The 25,668-nt window shown below is 41.6% G+C and overlaps 2 protein-coding genes and 1 pseudogene across 4 annotated transcripts in view; all 3 read right to left on the bottom strand.

Moving 5' to 3' along the window:
• Positions 1-258: 258 nt before the first annotated feature.
• LOC124003699 lies at positions 259-7,899 on the bottom strand (annotated as a pseudogene).
• An 827-nt stretch (positions 7,900-8,726) lies between these two features.
• On the bottom strand, positions 8,727-14,545 carry LOC124002682 (src-like-adapter 2). Its single transcript, XM_046310310.1, has 7 exons — positions 14,478-14,545; positions 14,246-14,335; positions 14,079-14,165; positions 10,241-10,344; positions 9,907-10,056; positions 9,065-9,197; positions 8,727-8,862 (listed from the first exon to the last, which is right to left on the bottom strand). Exons 1-7 carry the CDS (start codon positions 14,543-14,545, stop codon positions 8,727-8,729), a joined length of 768 nt encoding a protein of 255 aa, XP_046166266.1.
• A 5,538-nt stretch (positions 14,546-20,083) lies between these two features.
• The window catches only part of LOC124002653 (protein NDRG3-like), a 58,885-nt gene continuing 53,300 nt past the window's right edge, over positions 20,084-25,668 (bottom strand). For 2 of the 3 annotated variants that reach the window (XM_046310240.1, XM_046310242.1), the window contains 2 exons: positions 22,064-22,102; positions 20,084-21,522 (listed from right to left, as the gene is read on the bottom strand). In XM_046310240.1, the coding sequence (XP_046166196.1) occupies positions 21,350-21,522; positions 22,064-22,102 (212 nt within the window). In that variant the 3' untranslated portion in view covers positions 20,084-21,349. The remainder of the gene's footprint in view (positions 21,523-22,063; positions 22,103-25,668) is intronic. The other variant, XM_046310241.1, reaches the window with a different exon arrangement.

Genomic DNA, 25,668 nt, shown 5'->3' with positions numbered 1-25,668 from the left:
ATGTTGTCAAGCAAAGAGGCACGGAGTTTGAAGGTAGGCCTTGAAATACATCCACAGGTACAACTCCAATTGACTCAAATGATGTCAATTACCTTATCAGAAGCTTCTAAAGCCATGACATAATTTTCTTGAATTTTCCAAGCTGTTTAAAGGCACACTCAACTTAGTGTATGTAAACTTCTGACCCACTGGAATTGTGATACAGTGAATTATAAGTGAAATAATCTTGTTGGAAAACTTACTTGATGTCATGCACAAAGTAGATGGCCTAACCGACTTGCCAAAACTATAGTTTGTTAATTACAAGAAATGTGTGGAGTGGTTGAAAAACGAGTTTTAATGACTCCAACCTAAGTGTATGTAAACTTCGACATCAACTGTAGCTAATGAGCATAGGTGGTCGCGTCTTGTCTGTTTTCCGTAAACAAGCGATGTAACATTTGATATGGCCGTGTGGGAACACTAACCCTAACAAGGTGTATCAATTTAACCTTTTGTTCAAAATAATAATAATAATCTCACTGATATGAAAGACAAGGTCTTTAAACTTCCAAAACTGTACCGTGACGTGTTAATATTCAGATTGAGCAACGGGGACTTTAACAAAACTCCCCCGTACAGAAGACGCCTTCGTCCTATGACTTATGTGTAATGTAATGTAACAGAGTCATGATCAAGGGCTCAAGGTTGTCCAATCCTAGCAAACATACTGGGAAACGTTATTCTTCTTTCTCGTGGGCTGATGTGTGTGTGTGTGTGTGTGTGTGTGTGTTTTTGGTGTTAGAGAGAAAGAGGGAGGAAAGACCTGTGTGAGAGTCTGCACGTTGATGATGTTGACCAGCCTGAAGAGGAAAGACAGTCTGTTCTCCACCTTGGCCAAGTAGGACAGCAGACAGCATTCAGACAGCACCTCCACCACTGCAGGACCATAGTCAGCAACAATTACATCATAAACAACACCTTTATAATGCAGTCAAGGCTTGAATCTATCCAAACATTGGCAGCTTGAGATCATACATCTGACCCGCTCTCATTGGTCTATTCATTTGCTATGGGAATGAGTGGGTGTTTACCTTTTCTGTCAAATCAAATCAAAATCAAAATCAAATCAAACATCAAATCAAAGGGTGTTTACCTTTTCTGTCCTCTGTCTGGGTCTCGAAGCGGTCCAGGGAGAGAATGATGCAGCGCACCAGCATGTTGGAGTCTATCAGGGAACTGTTGATCTGGCTCATGAAGGTCTGGAACTGCAGCCGAGCCAAACAGAGGGATGGGACACCCAGCATTATAGAACACACACAACTCTGGGGACAATGAGGACTGACAGGGTTCTCTCACATTGTGGGGGGGTTGCTATTTACTAAGTGTTTCACCTTCACCTTGTTATCTGTGCTGACGTATATGTTGAACTTCATGAGTTCCCCCAGGAGGTCGAAGTAGCTCTGCAGGACATCTTTGGACTTACAGCCACTGTATATGATGCAGAACAGCATGTTTTCTAGAAGCCCCCTCTTCAGCAGAAACAACTGGTCTGCATAGGAGGTGGCTCCACGGAGGAAACTCTCCACTGCCCTGACCTGCCAGAACCTGAAGGAGGAGAGGAGTGAGACCTTTCTTCCCATCACACACTAGACTCCCGCAGGAGCACAAGGAGACAGGGAGAGGGCATTTGTGTGACACACAATATAGTATTTAATTTGAGTTCAGAGAACATAATGCCTCTTTTGCACTGTAGTGTGAAGTATTGAGGGTGGAGTTAATGATGGGAATAGATGATGGAACCAGATGATGCATACCTGTCTGTAGTGACTAACGCCTCCACCTCTGGAATGTTGGCCTTCAGAGAGATGGCACTCAGCTCGTTCAGCTCCTGACTGTTTAGAAGTAGGTACTTGTTCCTGAAATAATGTTGTGTGTTAAATTCAAGTGAAGCTAGCAGTCAGACTGTTTGAAAGTTACTCACTCATGGTGGTCGCTGAAGCTCTGGAGCAGCCTCAGAAACTGGATCTTGAAGGATATTTCCCAAGGGAAGGACATAATCAGAGTGATTAACATTACAATGTTTATAACACTTCAATGGTAATATGAACCCAGAGCAAGGATCCCCAAAAAATGTACAGTGATAGCGGAGTTTGAGAGGAGTGCACTGCTTACAGGACTGCAATCACAGTTCTCATTCTGGCCATGCACCACATGATTAGATAAGGTGTACTTCCTCCAGATTAGCTTGTCAAACAAGTTGTTGAGACCAGGGATCAGACGGAACTCTGCTAGCATCTTGTGTACCTGAAGAAGAAACATAATGGTCAAATAAATGCAAACAGACAGGAGTGGCTACTCCTACGAGAGCCCTGCATTGGGTGAGTTATCTGTTTTGGCCCCTAGCCCCTCACCTGGGTCCTATGACTACCCATAAGCAGCACACAGAGCACGTACAGCACCTCCACCTTGTACATGATCTCATGGACAATCTTCATGGACTGGGGGAAGCGGTGCCTGAGAGTACTGGTGGCCAACGAACTCTCATCTGATGACTCTGTGGAGGAGGCATAATGGGATGAAAAAGATGTAATGAGATGTTCATAGATCGACAGAGGTACAAGGGTAGGTGGCAGAAAGGTCTTCACAAAATGGATCCGGGGATTTCCCACTGAGACCCGATTATTATATATAAATATATTTTTTTAATAGAGACCCATTCCAAACAGACCAGAGGACAACTAGACCTGTTCCATATAGACCTCGTCGGATCCAGACCCATTCCGAACAGAGTGTGGTAAGCAGCAGAAAAGTCCTTTTTTAACCTACTTTATTACCCGGAGATGATAAAGCGTGAGGAGTGAGAGAGAGAGATGCCGATCTGCCAGGCAGGGGGGGGGGGGGGGGGGGGTTCCATGGGGAGCATGGGGAGCAGGGAGGGAGAGACAGCAACCAAGCTGATTCACGCTATAGTAGATAGTTGCCATAGCTACAAATCACAACAACTCCATTTAGAATATTAAGTAGCAGCCTACCTGTTGGCTCTTGGTCGATGTAGCCTATCTTGACTAGATATCTCCTAACTTTTGCCACACACGGCGCCTCTATGACTGTAGCCTATTGCCGTTTTGATTACTTATGATTGGCCAACAACAAGCTACACGCGCCACACTCCACTCTCTGCATACTACTATAAATAAGCATTTCATAAAGAGAATGGTTAGACCTTTTCAATGATAACTGACGTTTAAGGCAGTGGTACAGAGCAGGGGAGAGGCTGCTGATCTGTGCTGGTGTGCTCAGCCTCCTCCGTGGCCATCTGCATGACGGCGTCCAGCACCAAGGCGTTGTCACGCCACATATACCAGTCCTCCACCTCCTGCAGGAAGTTAGACGCCCCCGTGGCCTCAGACACCTTCCTGGTGGCCAGCTTACACAGGCGCTCGATGAAGCCCGGGATGTTTAGGAGGGTCACTGGGAACAAGGAGGCAGCAGAGTGGGCTCATTCAAAGATCATGTACTCTACTACAGTTTTAGGTTAAGGGCTGAGAAAACTTTTGGACAGATTAAGGGCATTAAATCAAATAAGTACTACAAATCAACAGATGAATTAAACAAATCCTTCAACAAGACCCAATGATAGGGTAATTGATCTAAAGAAAAAGAAAAGGGTAATTTCTCCACTGTGTTTCTGTATCCCTGTCCTACCTTGGTTGACCTCTGCACATGAGAGGCTAGTCTTGTTTCTGCTGGGCATTCTTGGCCAGCAGGGTGTGTTTTTCATCATTCCCCACGTCAGGTTTTGAGACTGTGACAGAGAGGATGCAGCATAAGTTAGCCAGCTGCTGCTGGTTAAAGCTCTGGACCAGACCAGACAGGTTAGCAATCCCTTCCAACTGGATCATCGCCTGTGGCAGAAAGAGGACCAACATATGGGTCACCATTGGCATAAGATGACCATCGATATAAAATCTCCACCCAGCGCAAACCCACAAACAATATTGTAAAAGATTTTGATGTGAAGTTCCTCTGACCTTCTTGACTCCGAGAATATCCTCGATTAAAGTGGCAGTCTGTAGAAAAGCCTTCTTATTTGTCATCAAGGTAAAGAGAAACAGGACAAAGTAGTCTCTGGCTGCAAGGCTCTTTGTTACCCCTTCCGTCTGAGAAAATTAGGGGAGAGATTTAATGATTAATGAATGTTTATATTAAAAAGGCAGACATTATTCCTTTTTTTTAACGAAGTGATGTCCTGCGGCAAGTGTACTTACACATATGCAGCAGTTGTAAAGAACACTAAGGCAGTCATTGACCAAGTCATCATTCACTGCAGGGACAAAACATAATGAATGTACTTCATTCTCCCGGATAGTCACCAGTTGAAGTATCCTGGGGTAAGGGACGTTTTGGGGATTTTCAAGTCCCTCAGTTGAGACCTGATCCCCCATTTAAGCTGGGCTGAAGTGCATTTGGGTATACCTTTTTTTATACACTCATGAATATCAATGTTCCCTGAAGTGAAAAGCGCAGCCTTTGAAGTTATATCAGACCTAAACATATCACACCTGACTTTTTCTACTTACTTTTAGGTTTCTTCTTTTGCATAGTGAGTGTAGGCCTCATCAAGATCTCTACAAGCAGCTTTTATTGGAGGAAAAAGAAGCAGCAATGAACAAACTTCATATCCCACCTGATAATATCTCAGAAGGCACTGATACACAAAGACATTGCAGGATGAGGTAACATGGTTGATTCAAGACATACAAACAGGTAACTGATACGTTTCCACCACAACACAGAACATAGGAGTAACAAGCACATAATAAACCGTATGTTAACTTACATCGACTCCACCAAAGAGGTCAAAGGTGTATGTGATGGGAAAGGTTGATTCCTGAGCACTCTTCCTGTATTCTGTGACAAAAGACATCGCCTCCATGGAAAGTAGGGATGATAGTTCCTGTTATGAAGAACTGATAATTAGGCCTTGTCTTAATCTTAGAGTAAATGGCCCAAAATCAGCAAGGTTAAAGCCTAGGAGCTTTACTGATGTAGTGGTGTGGGTACCTTTAGTACACTGTGTGTGTGGGAGAGGTTACTGTTGGGATGGCTGCTTTCATGGAGCTCCTGCAGCAGCTCGGGGATACTGTGCCATTTGGCGTGTTTATCCCTCTCCTGGAGAAGAGCCTCTGGGAGCTGGAACAATGAATTAATGGTCAATACAGGAAATATACATGGACAGCTTAGAAAATGTATTCAGTATGTAACGGTGTCAAAAAGAACAGTGACAGTTGATCATTTTACCCTACCCTCTGCACACAACCTCAAATCAGATTAAATAAGTCTAGGTCTTCGATGTTGGTGCCAAATAAACACATCCTCTCCTAATTCCAGTTGCAGATGCTGTCTCTTGTCACCGGTTAAGACTGAAGTTATTTCAAATCATTCCCAACTGAAATCCATCACAAATGGAACACAATACATAACTTCCAGTTCTCATAGCTCAGTTATTACGAATGAGGCTCAAACTTCCATTTCAGACTTTTTATTGGAATCAGTGGAGCAACACATAGGCCTTTGGGGCAAGTTGGCAGTGAGTTGAATAGGTCACTTTTCACCACAATGGAATTCGATGGGCTGGGTGTCTGAAAGGAGAATTCTAGAGCGAAGTGCTTTTCATGTCAAATATACAATTCAAGGAGATTTAAAAATCACCACCACAGAATTCGGCAAATCAGATCATGACTCTGTACTCCTGTTTCCTGTATACAAGCTGAAGGTCAAACAGGAAGTAACCATGAGAAATGGTCATCAGAATCAGAAATTATGCTTCAGGACTGCTTTGCTAGCACTGATTGGAATATGTGCAGAGACTCAGTCAATCAAGTCAACGAGCTAACCACCTCCGTCACTGGCTTCATTAGGCAATGCATCAGATCGACGTTGCCCCCAAAGTAAAGGTTTGCTGCTTCCCCAATCAAAAACCCTGGATTAACACAGAGGTTGGCACTAAGAGAAAGGACAGGGGTACCGCACAGTTCTATCACAGACAACCCAGATGCTAGGGCTGAGGACAGGAACAAGATGTCATGCTACGACATCAGCAGATTCATCAAACGAGCAAAAGGACAATATAGGAATAAGGTGGAATCATATTACACATGCTCCAATGCCCACAGCATGTGGCAGGGATTACAAATGAAGACCCAGCTGTGATCTTCCCAAAAATGCCTGTACCAGATAAACTCAATGCATTTCATGTACGTGTCGACAATAACACAGTGCGCGAGGGCCCCCACTGAGGACTGGGTGATCTCGCTCTCCGAGGCCGACCTGAGTTATCACTCAAGTCAACACTCGCAGGCAGTAGGGCCGGACAGTATTCTAGGGTGTGTTCTCAGAGCATGCGCAGAACAGCTGGCCGGCATTTTCAACCTCTCCCTGTCCAATCTGTAATCTTAAACTGACCCAAGAACTCTTAAGGCTTCATGCAACAATGACTACCACCCTGTAGCACTCACATCTGCAATCATGAAGTGCTTTGAAAGGCTGGTTACGGCATATATCAAGTCCATCACACCCTATACCTACTCAAATTTGCATACTGACCCAACAGATCCATAGAAGACGCAATCTCAATTGCACTCACCCACCTAGATAAGAAGAATATGTACACTATATATACATACACAAACGTATGTGGACACCCCTTCAAATGTTTGCTATTTTGGAAATTTCAGCCACACCAGTTACTAAAATCAGGCACACAGCCATGCAATCTCCATAAACTTTGGCAGTAGAATGGCCTTACTGAAGAGCTCAGTGACTTTCAACGTGTCACCATCATAGGATGCCACCTTTCCAACAAGTCTATTCGTCAAATTTCTGCCCTGTTAGAGCTGTCCCAGTCAACTGTAAGTGCGGTTATACGTGCCCAGTCACAGTCCACAAATGGGCGTGGCTGGTATCGTCACGAAATCACCCGTGCTGTTCATCCAGTATAAACCCACATTATTATTATCCCTAGTTAGATAGATGGAAGAAACAGCCTGTCTGAATACAATGTAATGGTTTACTCCCAATCTGCTGAAGAAACCCATAATCAAACATGCTAACTAACTGTTTCGTTAACCAAACTAAGGGCATTAGCTAGTAGTGCACACTTTCAGTTGAGGAAACCCATGTTGACGTTAGCCAGCTAATATAACATTGAGTAATATAGCTAGCTAGAGATGCCAATTGCATGTATAAATGCGAACAAACAAACCAAAGATGTTAAGCTAGCTAATAATTAGCTAAAACGGGCATCCTGGATCAACAAGAGTTAGCTAGCTAGTGCAGGCTACATGGAGTTTCTCAGCTGGCACTGTGTAACTAGTTCACGGTGTATATTCCAACTTTGTCATGTAAATGAACACATTATTGAACACAGCCAGCAAATGTTAGCCACCTAACCAGCAAGACAGGCAAACAGCTACTTCCTCCCGGCATCCTGTGTGTGCCTGTACTGGTCCCAGGCTTGATTGAGTCTTGCTCCCCCTTTTCAGATCGTTTCATTGTCAAGACAGAGTTGTGTCTTACCTGTGTCCCTCGGCTGAAACCCCGGTCAACGATCTGACAATGTCTGATCTTTGCAATAATATTTCCATTACGAACACTTCGTTTTCCTCCAGTCCAAGGGGACTCCAACCCCAGAAGCGTCGCCATTATTTGTTATCCCTGAACTGTTCCAAGCAGGAAGATTTAGCTAGCTAGATCTCATCAGATTCCACAGTCGCAAGGTCAAAATTGGCTACAATTTGTTTGTGTTAATTCAAGGTTAGGGCTAGGCATAAATTAGCGGTTAGATTTTAAGAAGATTAATTGTAGAAATGGGTGGTGTTTATGACTTTGTGGCTATATAAGCTTGTGACGACCGCTAGGTCTTGATACACATATTCAAAAGTAGCGGCATCTAGTGGTAGGGTTTGAAAATAGTTTTGACATGGGACGCTTTCTCCGTGTGGCCCAGATAACTACAGCATCTGTTGTCTTGTTTTGATGCTCTTTTTTGTATGAAAAGGTTGGCAATGACAAGAAACAAAACTGTCATATACAACTTAATTTATTTATTCCTAATTTTCACAACCAGAGCATGCAGAACCATGCTGCCACGAGCCAAATGCGCTAAAAAGTCAGAGTTCGTTTCAAGTTAGTTCAGACATGGCATTTCATTCATATACAAATGGGTTGCAGAGTAACAGATTGCATATCAAACTAACAATCGATTCAACATTTAGTACAATTAAAACGTTCTTCTCGTTCAGTGATCTTCATTCTTTGGTAAAAAAAAAGAAATAGACCAATGCATGGGCATTTCTGTGTGGACAAGCAGAATGGAACCTTCCTAGAGCTGAAAGGAAGTGCTCATCACATCATAATACCAAAGACAGTACAGATAATACCTTTCGGTTCCAGGCTCTGAAATGTGCTATTGAGCACAAGCACAGCTACAGCATTAGAAGACTTGAGAAGTGCCACTTCCCTGTGGCTACCTGAACCCTAACACATCAAAACATCAAAACCATTGATTGTGCATGTAGTTTTCATTTTTTTCATTGTGGTTGTAAATGGTATGCTTACTTCTATCAACTTCCACTATGCTTTTATGTAGATCATCATTTCTGGCCTAGTACCATTACACCTACACAACAGCAGACCAGACAGCATAATGTCTGGCTATTTTACTCTCATAGTCCTCCCTTTCCTCATGTATCCCAGTGTTTGCCACAGTTCTGGCAGCTGGCCTCTGTCATATAGAGGTATGAGCTGACGGCCTCCCTCAGACCTTCGCTCACTAGAGAGTCCTCTGAATCCACTCTGGCCTTATTGAAGATCATTGAACTAGAAAGACAGAGGCATATGGCATGTGATTTACTTTTAACTACCATCAGAATGCGTAATCTTACAATGTGTATACAGTGCAATTGATTGAATAGACAAATCATCACATTTAATTTCATATTGAAAAACAGTGAAATAAATAGTGTGTAGGTCACTTTGGACACAAAATATGATAGATGGAAGATCTAGGAATGTGCCCCACCTGTCTACGTCATTCCAGTTGAGTGTGGGCCTCCTGATAGCTTTGGGATACGGTCTGGTGGTCAGGGTACTTTGGTTTGAGCCTTGGATGATGCAAGGCTCCCTCAGTAAACAGCACAACCCATCTGCTGACTCTGTGGATAGACACGTTTCCAAATGTTTAAAACACTCTGTAGCCAAAAAACTCCTTATGATTGACAAGAGTGTGCAAGCTGTCATCAAGGCAAAGGGTGGCTACTACGAAGAATCTCAAATATAACATATATTTGATTTGTTTAACACTTGTTTGGTTACTGCATGATTCCATATGTGTTATTTTATAGTTTTGATGTCTTCACTATTATTCTACAATGTAGAAAATAGTAAAAATAAAGGAAAACCCTTGATTGAGTAGGTGTGTCCAAACTTTGACTGTTAGTGTATTTTTCATGTGTAAACCCCCATGTTAAACACCAATGGCATTCACTGTTGATGGTTTATATTTAGGATAATGTTTTACAGCTTGTCAATATATATATATATATATTTCAAAAATCATCTTCATGTATTATTTTATATACTGTATATTACATGTGATGAGGCCGCAGAGAGCCAGAGATAATTAAGACACCTGTGATAATCTGAAGTACCCAAAAGGCCACTAGATGTCATCTGATTAAAAACATGTTGTTAGTGTACTGTTACACTTCGAAGAGTTCCAGTAATATAACCTCCCCTTGCAACCCTAGTGAACAGATCGCTACAGTAGTACCATACAGTCCGCCCTATTTGCGTACTAGAGTATGAACTGTGCTACATATTTAATAATAATGCATTTGAGCGTGTTGATGGGCTTGTACCCACCAGAGTAGTGTTCCACTAATTGGCCCAGGGAGTAGAAGGTGAGGCTGGGGGAGATGTAGAACCAGCCGTTTTGGAGGCGACAGATGCGGTAGTGTTTCACTGTGGCCAGATATGAGTCCATCTTCACAAGGACTGAGAGGGAGTAGGTTTCTGTGAGTAAAAATAACACCGGACTCTTGTCACGCTATAGTCAAGAAAAAGTGCACACAATAGTTATTGTGCTTATATCAACTTTTTTTTTAGATAACTCATGGGAACATTTTTTAAAACTTTACATAACATTCACTAAAATTAATTTAATGAAATGAGCGTAAAGCCATGAACATCACCTAACCTGTGTTTGTCTGACTCTCTCGGATCAGGAAAGCCCCTGTGTGATTGTGTGGCAGCAGCAGCAGCTCCTCTGCATTCAACCTGCTGATGCCATTATACTGCCACCTGATTAGAGCGGGATGAGAAAGTAAAAATATTGACTATCAGAAGAAGAAGAATATACAATGAAACTCCCACTACTAGGAAACTACAGTAGTAATTTCCTACGGTTGTAGGCCTACAAACTAAGAAAATAGGGTTCTTGGGAAGGGTGATGGTGCTATGTGGAACCATAATGAACCCTGTGAGCCATTCAATGGTTCTTTGTGGTTCACAAAAGTATTTTTTTCTCTTTTAGTGATAAATAAAATGAAGGGGCGGGAGCTCATTAGAATAAGTGGTTTGCTCACAGCTCTCTTTGTACAACTGTGTGTTTGTCATTCCAGTTGATCTAATCTGTTGTGTTATGCCATTACACGTTATACATGACTATGGCCAGTGACGGTGTCTTGTGAAAGACTTACATATGGCCTTGTGTGAATTGAGAACGGTAGAATACAATTCATCAAATGGCCACCGGGCTATTTACATTGATCCCCTCCCCATTTGTTTTGTACACTGCTGCTCCTCGCTGGTTATTATCTATGCATAGTGACTTCACCCCTACCCCCATGTACAAATTACCTTGACTAACCTGTACCCCTGCACATTGACTCGGTACCGCTTGCTATTGTTATTTTATTGTTTTACTTTTTATTATTTTTTTACTTTAGTTTATTTGGTAAACATTTTCTTATCTCTTGAACTGCACTGTTGGGTAAGGGCTTGTAAGTAAGCATTTCACAGTAATGTCTACACTTGAACCCTGTATGGTTCTTCAAAATGATCTACAAAGAAACTTTGAGATTGAGAAAGGTTCTTTATAGAACCATTCTCCATAAAGGTTCTAAAAATAACCATTAGAAAGGGTTCTATATAGCCCCAAAAGGGATTGTAACCATAATGGAAACCTTATTTTGGTGCTATATAGAACCAGAGAAAATGGTCATTTATAGCACCATACAGGTCTAATTTAGAACCTTATGAGCATGGCTCTTTATATAACCTTTAAAAAATGCTATATATAGATATACAGTGGGGCAAAAAAGTATTTAGTCAGCCACCAATTGTGCATGTTCTCCCACTTAAAAAGATGATAGAGGCCTGTAATTTTCTGCAATAGGTAAGCAGCTTGGTTTGAAGAAATCACCTCTGGGAGCAATTATTAGGAAATGGAAGACATACAAGACCACTGATAATCTCCCTTGATCTGGGGCTCCACGCAAGATCTCACCCATGTGGGGTCAAAATGATCACAAGAACGGTGAGCAAAAATCCCAGAACCACATGGGGGGACCTAGTGAATGACCTGCAGAGAGCTGGGACCAAAGTAACAAAGCCTACCATCAGTAACACATTACGCCACCAGGGACTCAAATCCTGCAGTGCCAGACGTGTCCCCCTGCTTAAGGCAGTACATGTCCAAGCCCATCTGAAGTTTGCTAGAGAGCATTTGGATGATCCAGAAGAAGATTGGGAGAATGTCATATGGTCAGATGAAACCAAAATATAACTTTTTGGTAAAAACTCAACTCATCGTGTTTGGAGGAAAAAGAATGCTGAGTTGCATCCAAAGAACACCATACCTACTGTGAAGCATGGGGGTGGAAACATCATGCTTTGGGGCTGTTTTCTGCAAAGGGACCAGGACGACTGATCCGTGTAAAGGAAAGAATGAATGGGGCCATGTTTCGTGAGATTTTGAGTGAAAACCTCCTTCCATCAGCATTGAAGATGAAACGTGGCTGGGTCTTTCAGCATGACAATGATCCCAAACACACCGCCCGGGCAACGAAGGTGTGGCTTCGTAAGAAGCATTTCAAGGTCCTGGAGTGGCCTAACCAGTCTCCAGATCTCAACCCCATAGAAAATCTTTGGAGGGAGTTGAAAGTCCGTGTTGCCCAGCAACAGCCCCAAAACATCACTGCTCTAGAGGAGATCTGCATGGAGGAATGGGCCATAATACCAGCAACAGTGTGTGAAAACCTTGTGAAGACTTACAGAAAACGTTTGACCTCTGTCATTGCCAACAAAGGGTATATAAGAGGGTATATATAGTATTGAGATAAACTGTTGTTATTGACCAAATACTTATTTTCCACCATAATTTGCAAATAAATTAATTAAAATTTGTTTTTATCCTTTTCACAATGTGATTTTCTTTAAGTCATTTTTTTATCCATTTTGTCTGTCATAGTTAAAGTGTACCTATGATGAACATTACAGGCCTCTCTCATTTTTTTAAGTGGGAGAACTTGCACAATTGTTGGCTGACTAAATACTTTTTTGCCCCACTGTATAGCGGCAAAAAGGGATCCGTTATGGTTACAAGACAAATAACCCTTATTTGGCAAAATATAGAACCATTTGTTTTTAGTGTGTACATTACATTTTCACACTTCTCCGCACTAAGTTAAATCGAGACATAACATCTGCAGATCAATTTAAATTAACACCATCTTCTAATAGACAATAATAATAGCAACAATAACAACAACAACTCCCACAGGAAACTCAACTGAAACTACACCTCCAATCATACCCCACTGAGGGGGGGATGATGATGTCATTGAGAGCGAGAGAACAAAATAACTCTGCCTACATACACTAGAAAGTCACAGTTCACCTACGCTGTTAGAGAAAAAGGTTACTCGGCTGTCCCCACCCTTTGAAGAACCCTTTTTGGTTCTCGGACCAGGAATAACTATTTTGGTTCCAGGTAGTACACTTTTCGATTCCATGTAGAACCCTTTCCACAGTGGCTTCTACATGAAACCCCAAACAATTCTACATGGAACCAAAAAGTGTTCTGCCTCACTGTAAAAATAAATCTAGTTGTTTCAACTAAATATTCTTAAGTACTTTTCAGTTAATGTGTTACCTGAATTTAACATTTTTAGTTTTCCCAAATTTAGCTCCAACATGAGGAAACGTAGGGAAAAATTGAGTCAACTTTAAATGGTGTGTTTGCTCAATTTGTCTCAAATGTTCCATCAACTCAAATTTTTGTTTTGGCATTTTACAAAGGAAAAGGCTGTGAAACTAGTCACACACAGTACATGATTACATTCTGTATGTTAATTTATACAGTAATTGGCATTCAACATGACCTAATCTGGGATTTGAACTCACAACTTCTTGGTTCACAGGATTCCAATCTTCCTGCTACGCACCTGTATTGCTACACTTTGCACTTCAAAGTAAATCTGAGCTCTGTTAAAAATACATTCAAGAAAAACTATTTATCATAGCGATTAAGGAGTAACATAAAAATAGAGAAATATGACCTACCAACATTAGATAACTACTCAAATTAAATAAGTTAATGATGAGAGAATAGTCAGATTAACTGATTATTGACACAGACATGGTGGCGTAGCAGGAAGGTTGCTGGATCGAATCCCTGAGTTGACAAGGTAATAATCTGTTGTTCTGCCCCTGATCAAGACAGTTAACCCACTGTTCCCTGGGCGCCGAAGACGTGGATGTCGATTAAGACAGCCCCCCGCACCTCTCTGATTCAGAGGGGTTGGGTTAAATTTGGAAGACACATTTCAGTTGAAGGCGTTCAGTTGTACATCTGACTAGGTATCCCCTATCCCCTTTAGTGTACACACAATCTCCCACCCTTAAGTGGAGTCCCCACCTCTCTCTCTTTCCTATTGATGAATTCCAATACCCACTCTCTCATGACATCCACTCATCGTAAACATCTGTGACAGTCAGAAATAAAAAGTGAGAGCAAGTAGTAGTTATCTTACCTGTTAATTACTTTGGCAGTGTAGTTGCTGGGGATATAACTCTCATTGCCTGTCGTTGTGGATCGCACCACCCAAAAATCCCCATCGCTGCAATTAAAGAGATCAGTGTTTTCAACCAAATTACCACATACACTACATGTACAGCTCCATGCAGGTATGACACTTACTCTAATAACACCGTGAGCCTCTCCCCTATATGGATGCTGGATTCCAAGGGACCTTGGGAGGGGATGTCATAGAGGGATACCACCATGGGCCTGTTATCGTCTAAAAAAATAAGAATGTTTTTTAATAGTTGCAATCAGCATTCAGGCTGACTGGAGGATTCTTTCCGATTGAGTTAACAAATCAATAATTCAAATGACCTATGGAAGAAGCTGGTGTTTAGTCTTACCTGACATTGCAGGTTCAGTTGGATTCTTCAGAGTTGGCATATTGGACCATACTTTGATCGGGCAAGTCCCCATGACCAGCTGCTTCTCTAGCTGTATGTCTGGATGGCTCCTTAGGCTGAGAGAGAGGAGTGTACTGTCATCTATCTTCTTTTGTCATTCGGGTTACACAAACAAGATGACACAGGGACAGAATTAACCACAACAAGAAACCATCATTTCCTCAGTAATCTGACAAGTTTCCATTCAAAAATTATTATGACGAGCCCTTATGATCTAAACACTGACTCTGACAAAATAAAGGGTTCAGGTACACTTTACAATACACAGGCCTTATAAAAGTATAACTACCAGTGGAATAACTTTTCATTAGTGTAAATGCAATAAAAAGTGCTTCCATGGTACTGTATGTTAATGAGTTCTAAAGTAAAACTGAAACTTACTCACCTTATTGAATTGGTGTTTAACTGTTGGGTAATTATGGTGGGTCACCACACACAGCTGTCTATATCCTCCTCTGTGTAGCTGATATACACTTAGCAAAAACCAGTGCTGCAACTAAGATCATGAGTGTTATGTGTCATGACTTCAGTGTCTGTCTGAACACTGTACATTCAAATGTATGTGTACGTGTATGTGTGCGTGAGAGTGTGGGATCAACACCGTGTCCTATCACAAACCTTGAGAAAGAGAAGGTGTCTCCCTCTGCTCCGTTTCTTGGGTACTCTATCTACACAGGACTCAAGACAGAGGCCCACTCGATGAGGACAGGTTTTTAAGTCTCTAGTAGCTTTCTGTGATGCCAGTTCCTGACATCCTGGCACAAAACAGTGTGTATCGCGGGGTTGACATAATTTTTCATGTCCTTAAAATCGCATTTCTGCAGAAGTGTGTAGTATGCACAAAAACATGAGATAAAAATTCTGCTTAAATGACATTCTACTTTTCTGGGTTAATGTAATCTATCAGCAATCAGCATCAGAGCTTTGAGTCATGAATACACCACAAGAACGTATACGCCTACCGAAAATACCATAACCAGCTGGGAGGACTGAGTGTGTCAGATTTACAGTAATATGTATACGCTTCTCTGAAAACAAGTTGCAGATTCAAATGAAGTAGAGGAATGTTACATCCTGTAATGTTATGATGCATTTGATCAGTGTTTTTTCTACAGCACTCTAAATATGTTATTATTCTATACTGTAATGGGTAGGATATGTACAGTGGGGCCCAAAGTTAGTGACACCCTTTGCTCAAGATGAGCAATAATTACTATATAAAATATATCATTCTAATACTGAGATATATCGTATGCTCAACATCTTTCTGAAATTCTATTATTTTAATCTAATGCATTTGCTCAGAGAAAGAAATTTTGTTCAACAAGTCATATTGATTTAATAATGATTGGCACCCCTGACAACATCAAGTGTGGGATTCTACAAACTTGTTGCATGCATTTGCAGTTAGTTTTGGTTGTGTTTCAGATTATTTTGTGCCCAATAGAAATGAGTAGTAAATAATGCTTTGTGTCATTTGGGAGTCACTTTATTGTAAATAAGAATATAATATGTTTGTGAACACTTGTACATTAATGAGGATGCTACCATTGTCACAGGATTCTTCTGTTGAAGGAGAGGCGGACCAAAATGCAGCGAGGTTATTATGATACATCTTTAATAAAGATGGAAATAGAACAATATACAAAAACAAGAAACGTGAAAAACCGAAATGATGAAAAAATGATAAATGATAACAATAAGAATGCTATGACTATCGTAAAAAAAATCCAAAGTAAGCATAGCCTTTGAGTTTTTCTTTGTCGGTGTCTGGTGTAACAAACACAAAGACAGGAACAATCACCCACAAAACCCAACACCAAACAGGCTACCTAGATATGGTTCCCAATCAGAGACAATGACTAACACCTGCCTCTGATTGAGAACCATATCAGGCCCAAACACAGAAACAGACAAACAAGACATCCAACATAGAATGCCCACTCAGATCACACCCTGACCAAACAAAACATAGAACATACAAAGCAAACTATGGTCAGGGTGTGACAACCATGATTATGGATAATCCTGAATGAATCGTGAATAATGATGAGTGAGAAAGTTACGGAGGGTCAAAGATTATACCCCCAAGACATGCACACCTCCCCTGTTATTGTTAATGGTGCAGTGAAGCTCCTCAGAGGAGGAAGGGGAGGACCATCCTCCTCAGTGAAATTTCATGAAAATTAAAATAGTGAAACATTAAACTATACTAAATATATTAATGTCACCAAATAATTCATTAAAACACACTGTTTTGCAATAAAGGTCTACAGTACCTTCAACAGCACGGTCGGGGGTAGCACCATGGTGTAGCTGGAGGACAGCTAGCTTCCGTTCTCCTCTGGCTACATTGACTTCAATACAAAACCTAGGAAACTCATAGGCCTCACCCCCTTCCATAGACATACATGGTAATTATGACCACTTCTGGAGGACGTGGTCAAATATTTTTCATTATGAACTGACATATTGTCCATCCAATCATAGGATTAGGATCAGAGAATTAACCTAGTGTGTTGTATTGGGGTTGTGCCACAGAGCATTATGGGGGTTGAGAGGCTTGGTGGCATTGTTGAATAGAGATTGAGAGAGAAAAGTGTCGCAAACGCCATTATATCAAAGTAGAAGAAGAGAGTAAAGAGTGATAGTTGAGAATTTTGGGGATATTATTCAACTCAAATAAAAAAAATCTAATTCCAGGAGACGGGGAGGTATATTATGAATTGTTTTCTTGGTTTCAGAACTTTATTTCTGTGTCCAGTTAGCAGTGGTGTAAAGTAGTTCAGTAAAATACTTTAATGTACTACTTAAGTCATTTCCTTTGGGTATCTGTACTTTAATTTACTATTTATATTTCTGACATCTTTTACTTTTACTTCACTACATTTCTAAAGAAAATAATCTACTTTTTACTTCATACTTTTTCCCTGACACCCAAAAGTACTCGTAACATTTTGACTGCTTAGCAGGACAGGAAAATGGGGCAATTCATGCACTTATCAAGAGAACATCCCTGGTCATCCTTACTGCCTCTGATCTGGCGGACTCACTCAACACAAATGCTTCATTGGTGAATTATGTCTGAGTGTTGGAGTGTGCCCCTGACTATCTGTAAAAAAAAATAGAAAAAAAGAACATGGTGCTGTCTGGTTTGTCTAATATTTTGTATTTTTATTTTATTTATTTCACCTTTATTTAACCAGGTAGGCTAGTTGAGAACAAGTTTTCATTTGCAACTGCGACCTGGCCAAGATAAAGCATAACAATTCGACACATACAACAACACAGAGTTACACATGGAATAAGCAAAACATAGTCAATAATACAGTAGAACAAAAGAAGAAAAAAAAGTCTATATACAGTGAGTGCAAATGAGGTAAGATAAGGGAGTTAAGGCAATAAATAGGCCATGGTGGTGAAGTAATTACAATATAGCAATTAAACACTGGAATGGTAGATGTGCAGAAGATGACTGTGCAAGTAGAGATACTGGGGTGCAAAGGAGCAAGATAAATAAATAAATACTGTATGGGGATGAGGTAGGTAGATAGATGGGCCGTGTACAGGTGCAGTGATCGGTGAGCTGCTCTGACAGCTGGTGCTTAAAGCTAGTGAGGGAGATATGAGTCTCCAGCTTCAGAGATTTTTGCAGTTCGTTCCAGTCATTGGCAGCAGAGAACTGGAAGGAAAGACAACCAAAGGAGGGATTGGCTTTGGGGCTGTCCAGTGAGATATACCTGCTGGAGCGCGTGCTACGAGTGGGTGCTGCTATGGTGACCAGTGAGCTGAGATAAGGCGGGGCTTTATCTAGCAAAGACTTATAGATAACCTGTAGCCAGTCGGTTTGGCGACGAGTATGAAGCGAGGGCCAACCAACGAGAGCGTACATGTCGCAATGGTGGGTAGTGTATGGGGCTTTGGTGACAAAACGGACAGCACTGTGATAGACTGCATCCAGTTTGTTGAGTAGAGTGTTGGAGGCTATTTTATAGATGATATCACCGAAGTCGAGGATCGGTAGGATGGTCAGTTTTACGAGGGTATGTTTGGCAGCATGAGTGAAAGATGCTTTCTAGCCAATTCTAGATTTCATTTTGGATTGGAGATGCTTAATGTGAGTCTGGAAGGAGAGTTTACAGTCTAACCAGACACCTAGGTATTTGTAGTTGTCCACGTATTCTAAGTCAGAGCCGTCCAGAGTTGTGATGCTGGACGGGCGAGCAGGTGCGGGCAGTGATCGGTTGAATAGCATGCATTTAGTTTTACGTGCGTTTAAGAGCAGTTGGAGGCCACGGAAGGAGAGTTGTATGGCATTGAAGCTCGTCTGGAGGTTAGCTAACACAGTGTCCAAATAGGGGCCAGAAGTATACAGAATGGTGTCGTCTGCATAGAGGTGTACCAGAGAATCCCCAGCAGCAAGAGCAACATCATTGATGTATACAGAGAAGAGAGTCGGCCGGAGGGTTGAACCCTGTGGCACCCCCATAGAGACTGCCAGAGGTACGGATAACAGGCCCTCCGATTTGACACACTGAACTCTATCAGAGAAGTAGTTGGTGAACCAGGCGAGGCAAGCATTTGAGAAACCAAGGCTGTAGAGTCTGCCAATAAGAATGTGTTGATTGACAGAGTCGAAAGCCTTGGCCAGGTCGATGAATACGGCTGCAAAGTAATGTCTCTTATCGATGGAGGTTATGATATTGTTTAGGACCTTGAGCGTGGCTGAGGTGCCAATATAAGGAATTTGAAATCATTTGTACTTTTACCTTTGACACTGAAGTATAGCTTAGCAATTACATTTACTTTTGATACTTATTTAAAACCAAATACTTTTATACTTTTACTCAAGTAGTATTTACTGGTTGAAAGTCATTTTCTTGAATATAATAATATAATTATATGCCATTTAGTAGTTTTTACTGGTTGAGTCATTTCATACATTTACTTGAGTCATTTTCTATGAAGGTATCTTTACTTTTACTTGAGTATGACAATCGATCATGTAATGGACCAAGATCTGCGTATTCAAACTACACAACACAACGAGAAAGTAAGAAGAGACAGGGATTTTCTCAAGCGGTTTATCAACACCACTGCATTTTTGGTTATGCAAGAATGAGCTTTTAGAGGACAACAAAGAGAGGGAAAGTTCCATTAACATGGGCAACTACATGGAGCTTGCAGAGGTAGTTGCACGTTATGATGCGTTACTTTCTAAACATATGGAACTTTCTACTGTCTTTTCTGGTATCATTCAGAATATGATAGCTTCCATCGCATCATCCATGAAAAGTGAGAGTACAAGAGAGATGAACTCAGGATGTAAGGCACACCTACTGTACAAGTCTCGGATAGCATGGAGGTACAAAAGTTTGGACAGCATGCGATTCCTGGAGTTGTTAGATGGTAGTTAATTTGATTAATTCAAGACAAAACAGAAGTATGTCACCTGTTTTAATCTGAAATGCAGATGATTTGTCTTAACCCTTTGCTAGTATTAGATTGAGTGTTATCGTGGAAACACAAGATATAAACAAAGAAAATGAACTATTTTTCATCTTCTATCTTTATTTAGTAGTACAGTAGTATAAATGAGTTGAATCAGCAGACAGTGGGAAGCACCACTGACCCTCAGTGAAGACTGAACACATTTCCACATCATAACAGGCTGAAGTTGTTATTCATTGTCTATGTCTACTCAAGAGATGAGTCAACAGACTAAAAAAACTACAAAAGTGTAAAACAGAAAAAGATGACATCTATTACAAAGAAAAAGCATTTTTAAAACAAACAGATGAAAGGAACATTTAATCTACACAATCACATTGGCCCACAGTTATTTCCTATTGCCTTTCTTTATGCTTTTCCATATTCCTCCTAAAAAGCAAGTATAATGTCCTAGTCCAACCAAAATACAGTGCATTCATTCTGTGAATTGGGCCACTATATATTTGTTAATGTGTTTTTTTTGTCACATACACCTGGGAAAAGAACACAATGCAGAGAAATGTATTGAAAATCATGAATATTATGTTTTGTACCCAGCTTGAGTGATCATTCTACAGTGTGAATGGAGTGACTCGGCAGAACAGAGCAATGCAGCAAGGTACAGTACAGTATATCACACATCTACACTTTGCCACACAATCACAGGAGGCGTGTGTTCACAGTTCACAACGTAAAAAATGTCAATTAAAAAAGTGGTCTAAATATGTGCAATGAATGTAGGTATTTAGTGTAATTGTGTTCTAGATAAGAGGAATAGAGAAGGACTGAGGAGGGAGTGTGTGTTTGGGCTACAGTGGATGTGAGAGATGGGACTCTTCAACCCCTCCTGTGACGCAGGAACCAATCCTCTACACACAGACACATGGTGAACCAAATAAATAAAATACGTGAAAGCCAATAATGGGAAAAACAAAATAAGAGGAGGGACATATAGTAATTGAATCTGGAAGAATAAGTCTCCAGATTCACATTGCACAAGGAGACATGCACACGTATCAAATGAAAGGTGGGGGATCGTACCATCTCTAGACCCTTTGCGTATACAGTATATGTATATCTGACTCATTCTTTATTTTGTTCCCTCCGCTTGTGACTGGAAGTTTGACGTGTATACGGTATAATATTTCATATGCATTTGTATATATATTCTCATATTAATCACACAATTCATCACATAACCCCCTGGGATTGAGTAATTTAGGAGCAGGGTTGGAGAGAGAGACAGGGAGACATAAGTTACTGGAGGAGGATAGGGGCACCACTGAGGGCTGCTACCCAGTGTGGAGTGAGGAAGAGATAGGGAGGTTTAGCAGGAGACCTCCATGGTCTGGGGCCCAGGCTGGTTGTCCAGACCCCCGGTGGTGTTGGCTCCCTCCAGCAGGTTGTTGATGTTGCGGCTGCGGCTGCTGTCCATGGAGGTGATGCTGGTAGAGGAGGTGGTGCGGGATCGGGCCAGACGAGTCATTCCAGCCGTGGGCACTACGACACAACACAGGAGTGTTAACATGCCAGTCACAATGTAGAGCACTTCATGCAATGCAGGAAGCATTATGACGTGTTCCCTCTGTTTGGGAATTACATTAATAAATCATACAAATACTGAAGATATTCACCATGCAGACAAATCTGAGGAAATAAAGGCACCGATAAAATAAAGAAAAAGCTTAAATACAGTATGCAAGCCAAAGACGCTGACAAGAATGCCTTGCAATTAAGGCAATGAAATACGAGCATAAAGCACATAAAAAAACATATAAATGAAGGCAAAATTAAGCAAAACATATCAAACTTAGGGCAGTCAGAAGCAGATCGATTCATACAGGAGAAACATAACCACCTAACAAAATGTCAAAGTATGCAGACAGTTCTCCACTTAATTGAACAATACAGATGACTGAAAATACCAATATGTCATGACTTTCTGAGCATACCTTGACATTCATCTAATGTGTGTTAGGCTGAATGGAGACTGGTACGAGGCCAACTGGTCTACAACTGCTACTGCTTTAAAACCTGGTACCTGATTCGTTGCTCAGGTGACTGAGAAGAACGTAGGGAACTGTTAGCATTGATGGAGGGAGGAAAGGATTGAAAGAAGAAGAAAGGAGAACACATTGAAAGGGAGTAAGGTTCACGAAAGAGCAGGTAATGAATATAAGTATTTTTTTTAAGGGAAAGACAACTGCTGTATACCACAGAGACAAAGGAAAGAAAAGATGTGTTCTTCCTGGGTCTGATTCTATCTGGGGTAGGTAGGGGAGAGACAGAGATAGCCCAAAGGGACAAAGCAGAATTACTCATACTAAGATGATGATGAAAGATAAACAGCATCTTGTCTCATTCATACTGTTATGTAAATATGTCGTCTTGATAACTATTGTGCTACACGACTGTGAGAAACTGTAACCACAGAAAGGTGTTTGATGTCATGATGAGTTGTTATTTCTATTCGGAATCCCTCTCTAAATGAGAAGAGGCTTTAATCAACTCTAATCTGGCTGTGACATTTCCTCTGCAGGGAGTGATTCTGTGCTCCCACTGAGGAAGGCTGGGGGAGGAAACAGAAGAGCCTACTACCATAGAAATACTGTGCTGGGGCCTCGTTTATAAAACAGACTTACGATCAATTTTGATCTTAAGTATGACTTACGCAGAAAACCACGGATAAGTAGTTTTTTATAAAACCTCACTTTGACGTGGAAATGATCTTATCTCTATGCAAAGTAGAGATAAGCTGCTGATGTCTTACCCGTTGTTGTCTTAGCTAGCTCTCCCAATCAACACTTGATTGCTTTACGCCTCGCTTTATATCTCCCTCTGTCAATATGCCTTGTATACTATTGTTTAGGATAGTTATCATTGTTTTAGTTCACTGCGGAGTCACTAGTCTCACTCAACATGGCTCAGATACCTCTTTTGTCCCACCTCCCACACATGCGGTGAACTCACCCAGCATAACTAGTGCGTCCAGAGATGCAACCTCTCTTATCGTCACTCAATGCCTAGGTTTACCTCCGCTGTACCCGCACCCTACCATACCCCTGTCTGTACATTATGCCCTGAAACTATTCTACCACGCCCAGAAATCTGCTCCTTTTATTCTCTGTCCCCAATGTACTAGACAACCAGTTTTGATAGCCTTCAGCCGTACCCTCATCCTACTCCTCCTATGTTCCTCGGGTGATATGGAAGTTAACCCAAGCCCTGTGTGTCCCCATGCCCTCTCATTTGTTGACTTCTGCAATCGAAAAAGCCTTAGTTTCATACATGTTAACATTAGAAGCCTCTTCCCTAAGTTTGTTTTACTCACTGCTTTAGCTCACTCCGTCAATCCTGATGTCCTTGCCGTGTCTGAATCCTGGTTTAGGAAGGCCACCAATAATTCTGAGATTTCCATCCCCAACAACATTTTCCGTCAAGATAGAACTGCCAAAGGGGGAGGAGTTGCAATCTACTGCAAATATAGCTTGCACAGTTCTGTCTTTATTTTCCAGGTCTATGTCCAAACAGTTCGAGCTTCTAATTTGAAAAATGATTCTCTCCAGAAATAAATCTCACTTTTGCTGCCTGTTATAGACCGCCCTCAGCTCCCAGCTGTGCCCTGGACACCATATGTGAATTGATTGCCCCCCCCCTTCTATCTTCAGAGTTCGTACTGTTAGGTGAAATAAACTGGGATATGCTTAACACCCCGGCAGTCCTACAATCTAAACTAGATGCCCTCAATCTCACACAAATGATCAAGGAACCCACCAGGTACAACCCTAAATCCGTAAACATGGGCATCCTCATAGATATTATCCTGACCTACTTGCCCCACAAATACACCTCTGCTGATTTCAATCAGGATCTCAGTGATCACTGCCTCATCACTGTCAAACGCTCCCTAAAATACTTCAGCAAGCAGGCCTTTCTAATCGACCTGGTCCGGGTATCCTGGAAGGATATTGACCTCATCCTGTCAGTAGAGGATGCCTGGTTGCTCTTTAAAAGTGCTTTCCTCACCATCTTAAATAAGCATGCCCATTAAAAAAATTTAGAACTAAGAACAGATATAGCCCTTGGTTCACCCCAGACTTGACTGCCCTTGACCAGCACAAAAACATCCTGTGGCATTCTGTATTAGCATCGAATATCCCTTGTGATATGCAACTTTTCAGTGACGTCAGGAACCAATATACGTAGTCAGTTAGGAAAGCTAAGGCTAGCTTTGCATCCTGTAGCACTAATTCCAAAAAGTTCTGGGACACTGTAAAGTCCATGGAGAATAAGAGCACCTTCTGCCAGCTGCCCACTGCACTGAGGCTAGGAAACACTGTCACCACCAATAAATAATTGGTGATAATCGAGAATTTCAAGAAGCATTTCTCTACGGCTGGCCATGTGTTCCTCCTGGCTACCACAACCCCGGCCAACAGCTCCGCACCCCCCGCAGCTACTTGCCCAAGCCTCCCCCAGCTTCTCATTCATCCAAATCTAGATAGCAGATGTTCTGAAAGAGCTACAAAACCTGGACCCGAACAAATCAGTTGGGCAAGACAATCTGGACACTCTCTTTCTAAAATTATCCGTCGCCATTGTTGCAACCCCTAACCCCTAGACCCAAACTGTTACAAGACCTATTTCCATCCTGCCCTGCCCTTCTAAAGTATTTGAAAGCCAAGTTAACAAACAGATCACTGACCTTTTAGAATTCCACCGTACCTTCTCCGCTGTGTAATCCGGTTACCGAGCTGGTCACAGGTACACCTCAGCCACGCTCAAGATACTAAATTATATCATAACCACCATTGATAAAAGACAGTACTGTGCAGGCATCTTCATCGACCTGGCCAAGGCTTTCGACTCTGTCACTCACCGCATTCTTATCGGCAGACTCAATGGCCTTGGTTTCTCAAATGACTGCCTTGCCTGGTTCACCAACTACTTCTCAGATAAAGTTTAGTGTGTCAAATCGGAGGGCCTGTTGTCCGGACCTATGGCAGTCTCTATGGGGGTACGACAGGGTTCAATTCTTGGGCTCTTTTCTCTATATATATCAATGATGTCGCTTTTGTTGCGGGTGATTCCCTGATCCACCACTACGTAGACGACACCATTCTTTATACATCTGGCCCTTATTTGGACACTGTATTAATTAACAAACCTCCAAACAAGCTTCAATGCCATACAACACTCCTTCAGTGGCCTCCAACTGCTATTAGACGCTAGTAAAACTAAATGCATGCTTTTCTACCGATCGCTGCCTAAGTCGCTGCCTAAACATCTCCAATCCAAAATTAAATCTAGAATTGGCTTCCTATTTCGCAAAAAATACTCTTTCACTCACGCTGCCAAACATACCCTTGTAAAATGGACTATCCCATTGTTCCTCAACTTCTGCGATTTTACAAAATAGCCTCCAACACTCTACTCAGCAAACTGAATAGCAGTCTATCACAGTGCCATCCATTTTGTCCCCAAAGCCCCATATACCACCCACCACTGCGACCTGTATGCTCTCGTCAACTGGCCCTCGCTACATATTCGTCGCCAGACCCACTGGCTCCGGGTCATCTATAAGTCTCTGCTAGATAAAGCGCCGCATTTCTCAGCTCACTGGTCACCATAACAACACCCACCCGT

The sequence above is a fragment of the Oncorhynchus gorbuscha genome, linkage group LG18 (assembly GCF_021184085.1).
Source record: "Oncorhynchus gorbuscha isolate QuinsamMale2020 ecotype Even-year linkage group LG18, OgorEven_v1.0, whole genome shotgun sequence".
Classification (NCBI taxonomy): Eukaryota; Metazoa; Chordata; class Actinopteri; order Salmoniformes; family Salmonidae; genus Oncorhynchus; species Oncorhynchus gorbuscha.
The sequence above is the reverse complement of the archived record's forward strand: the minus strand, read 5'-3'. Positions and strand labels throughout refer to the sequence as shown.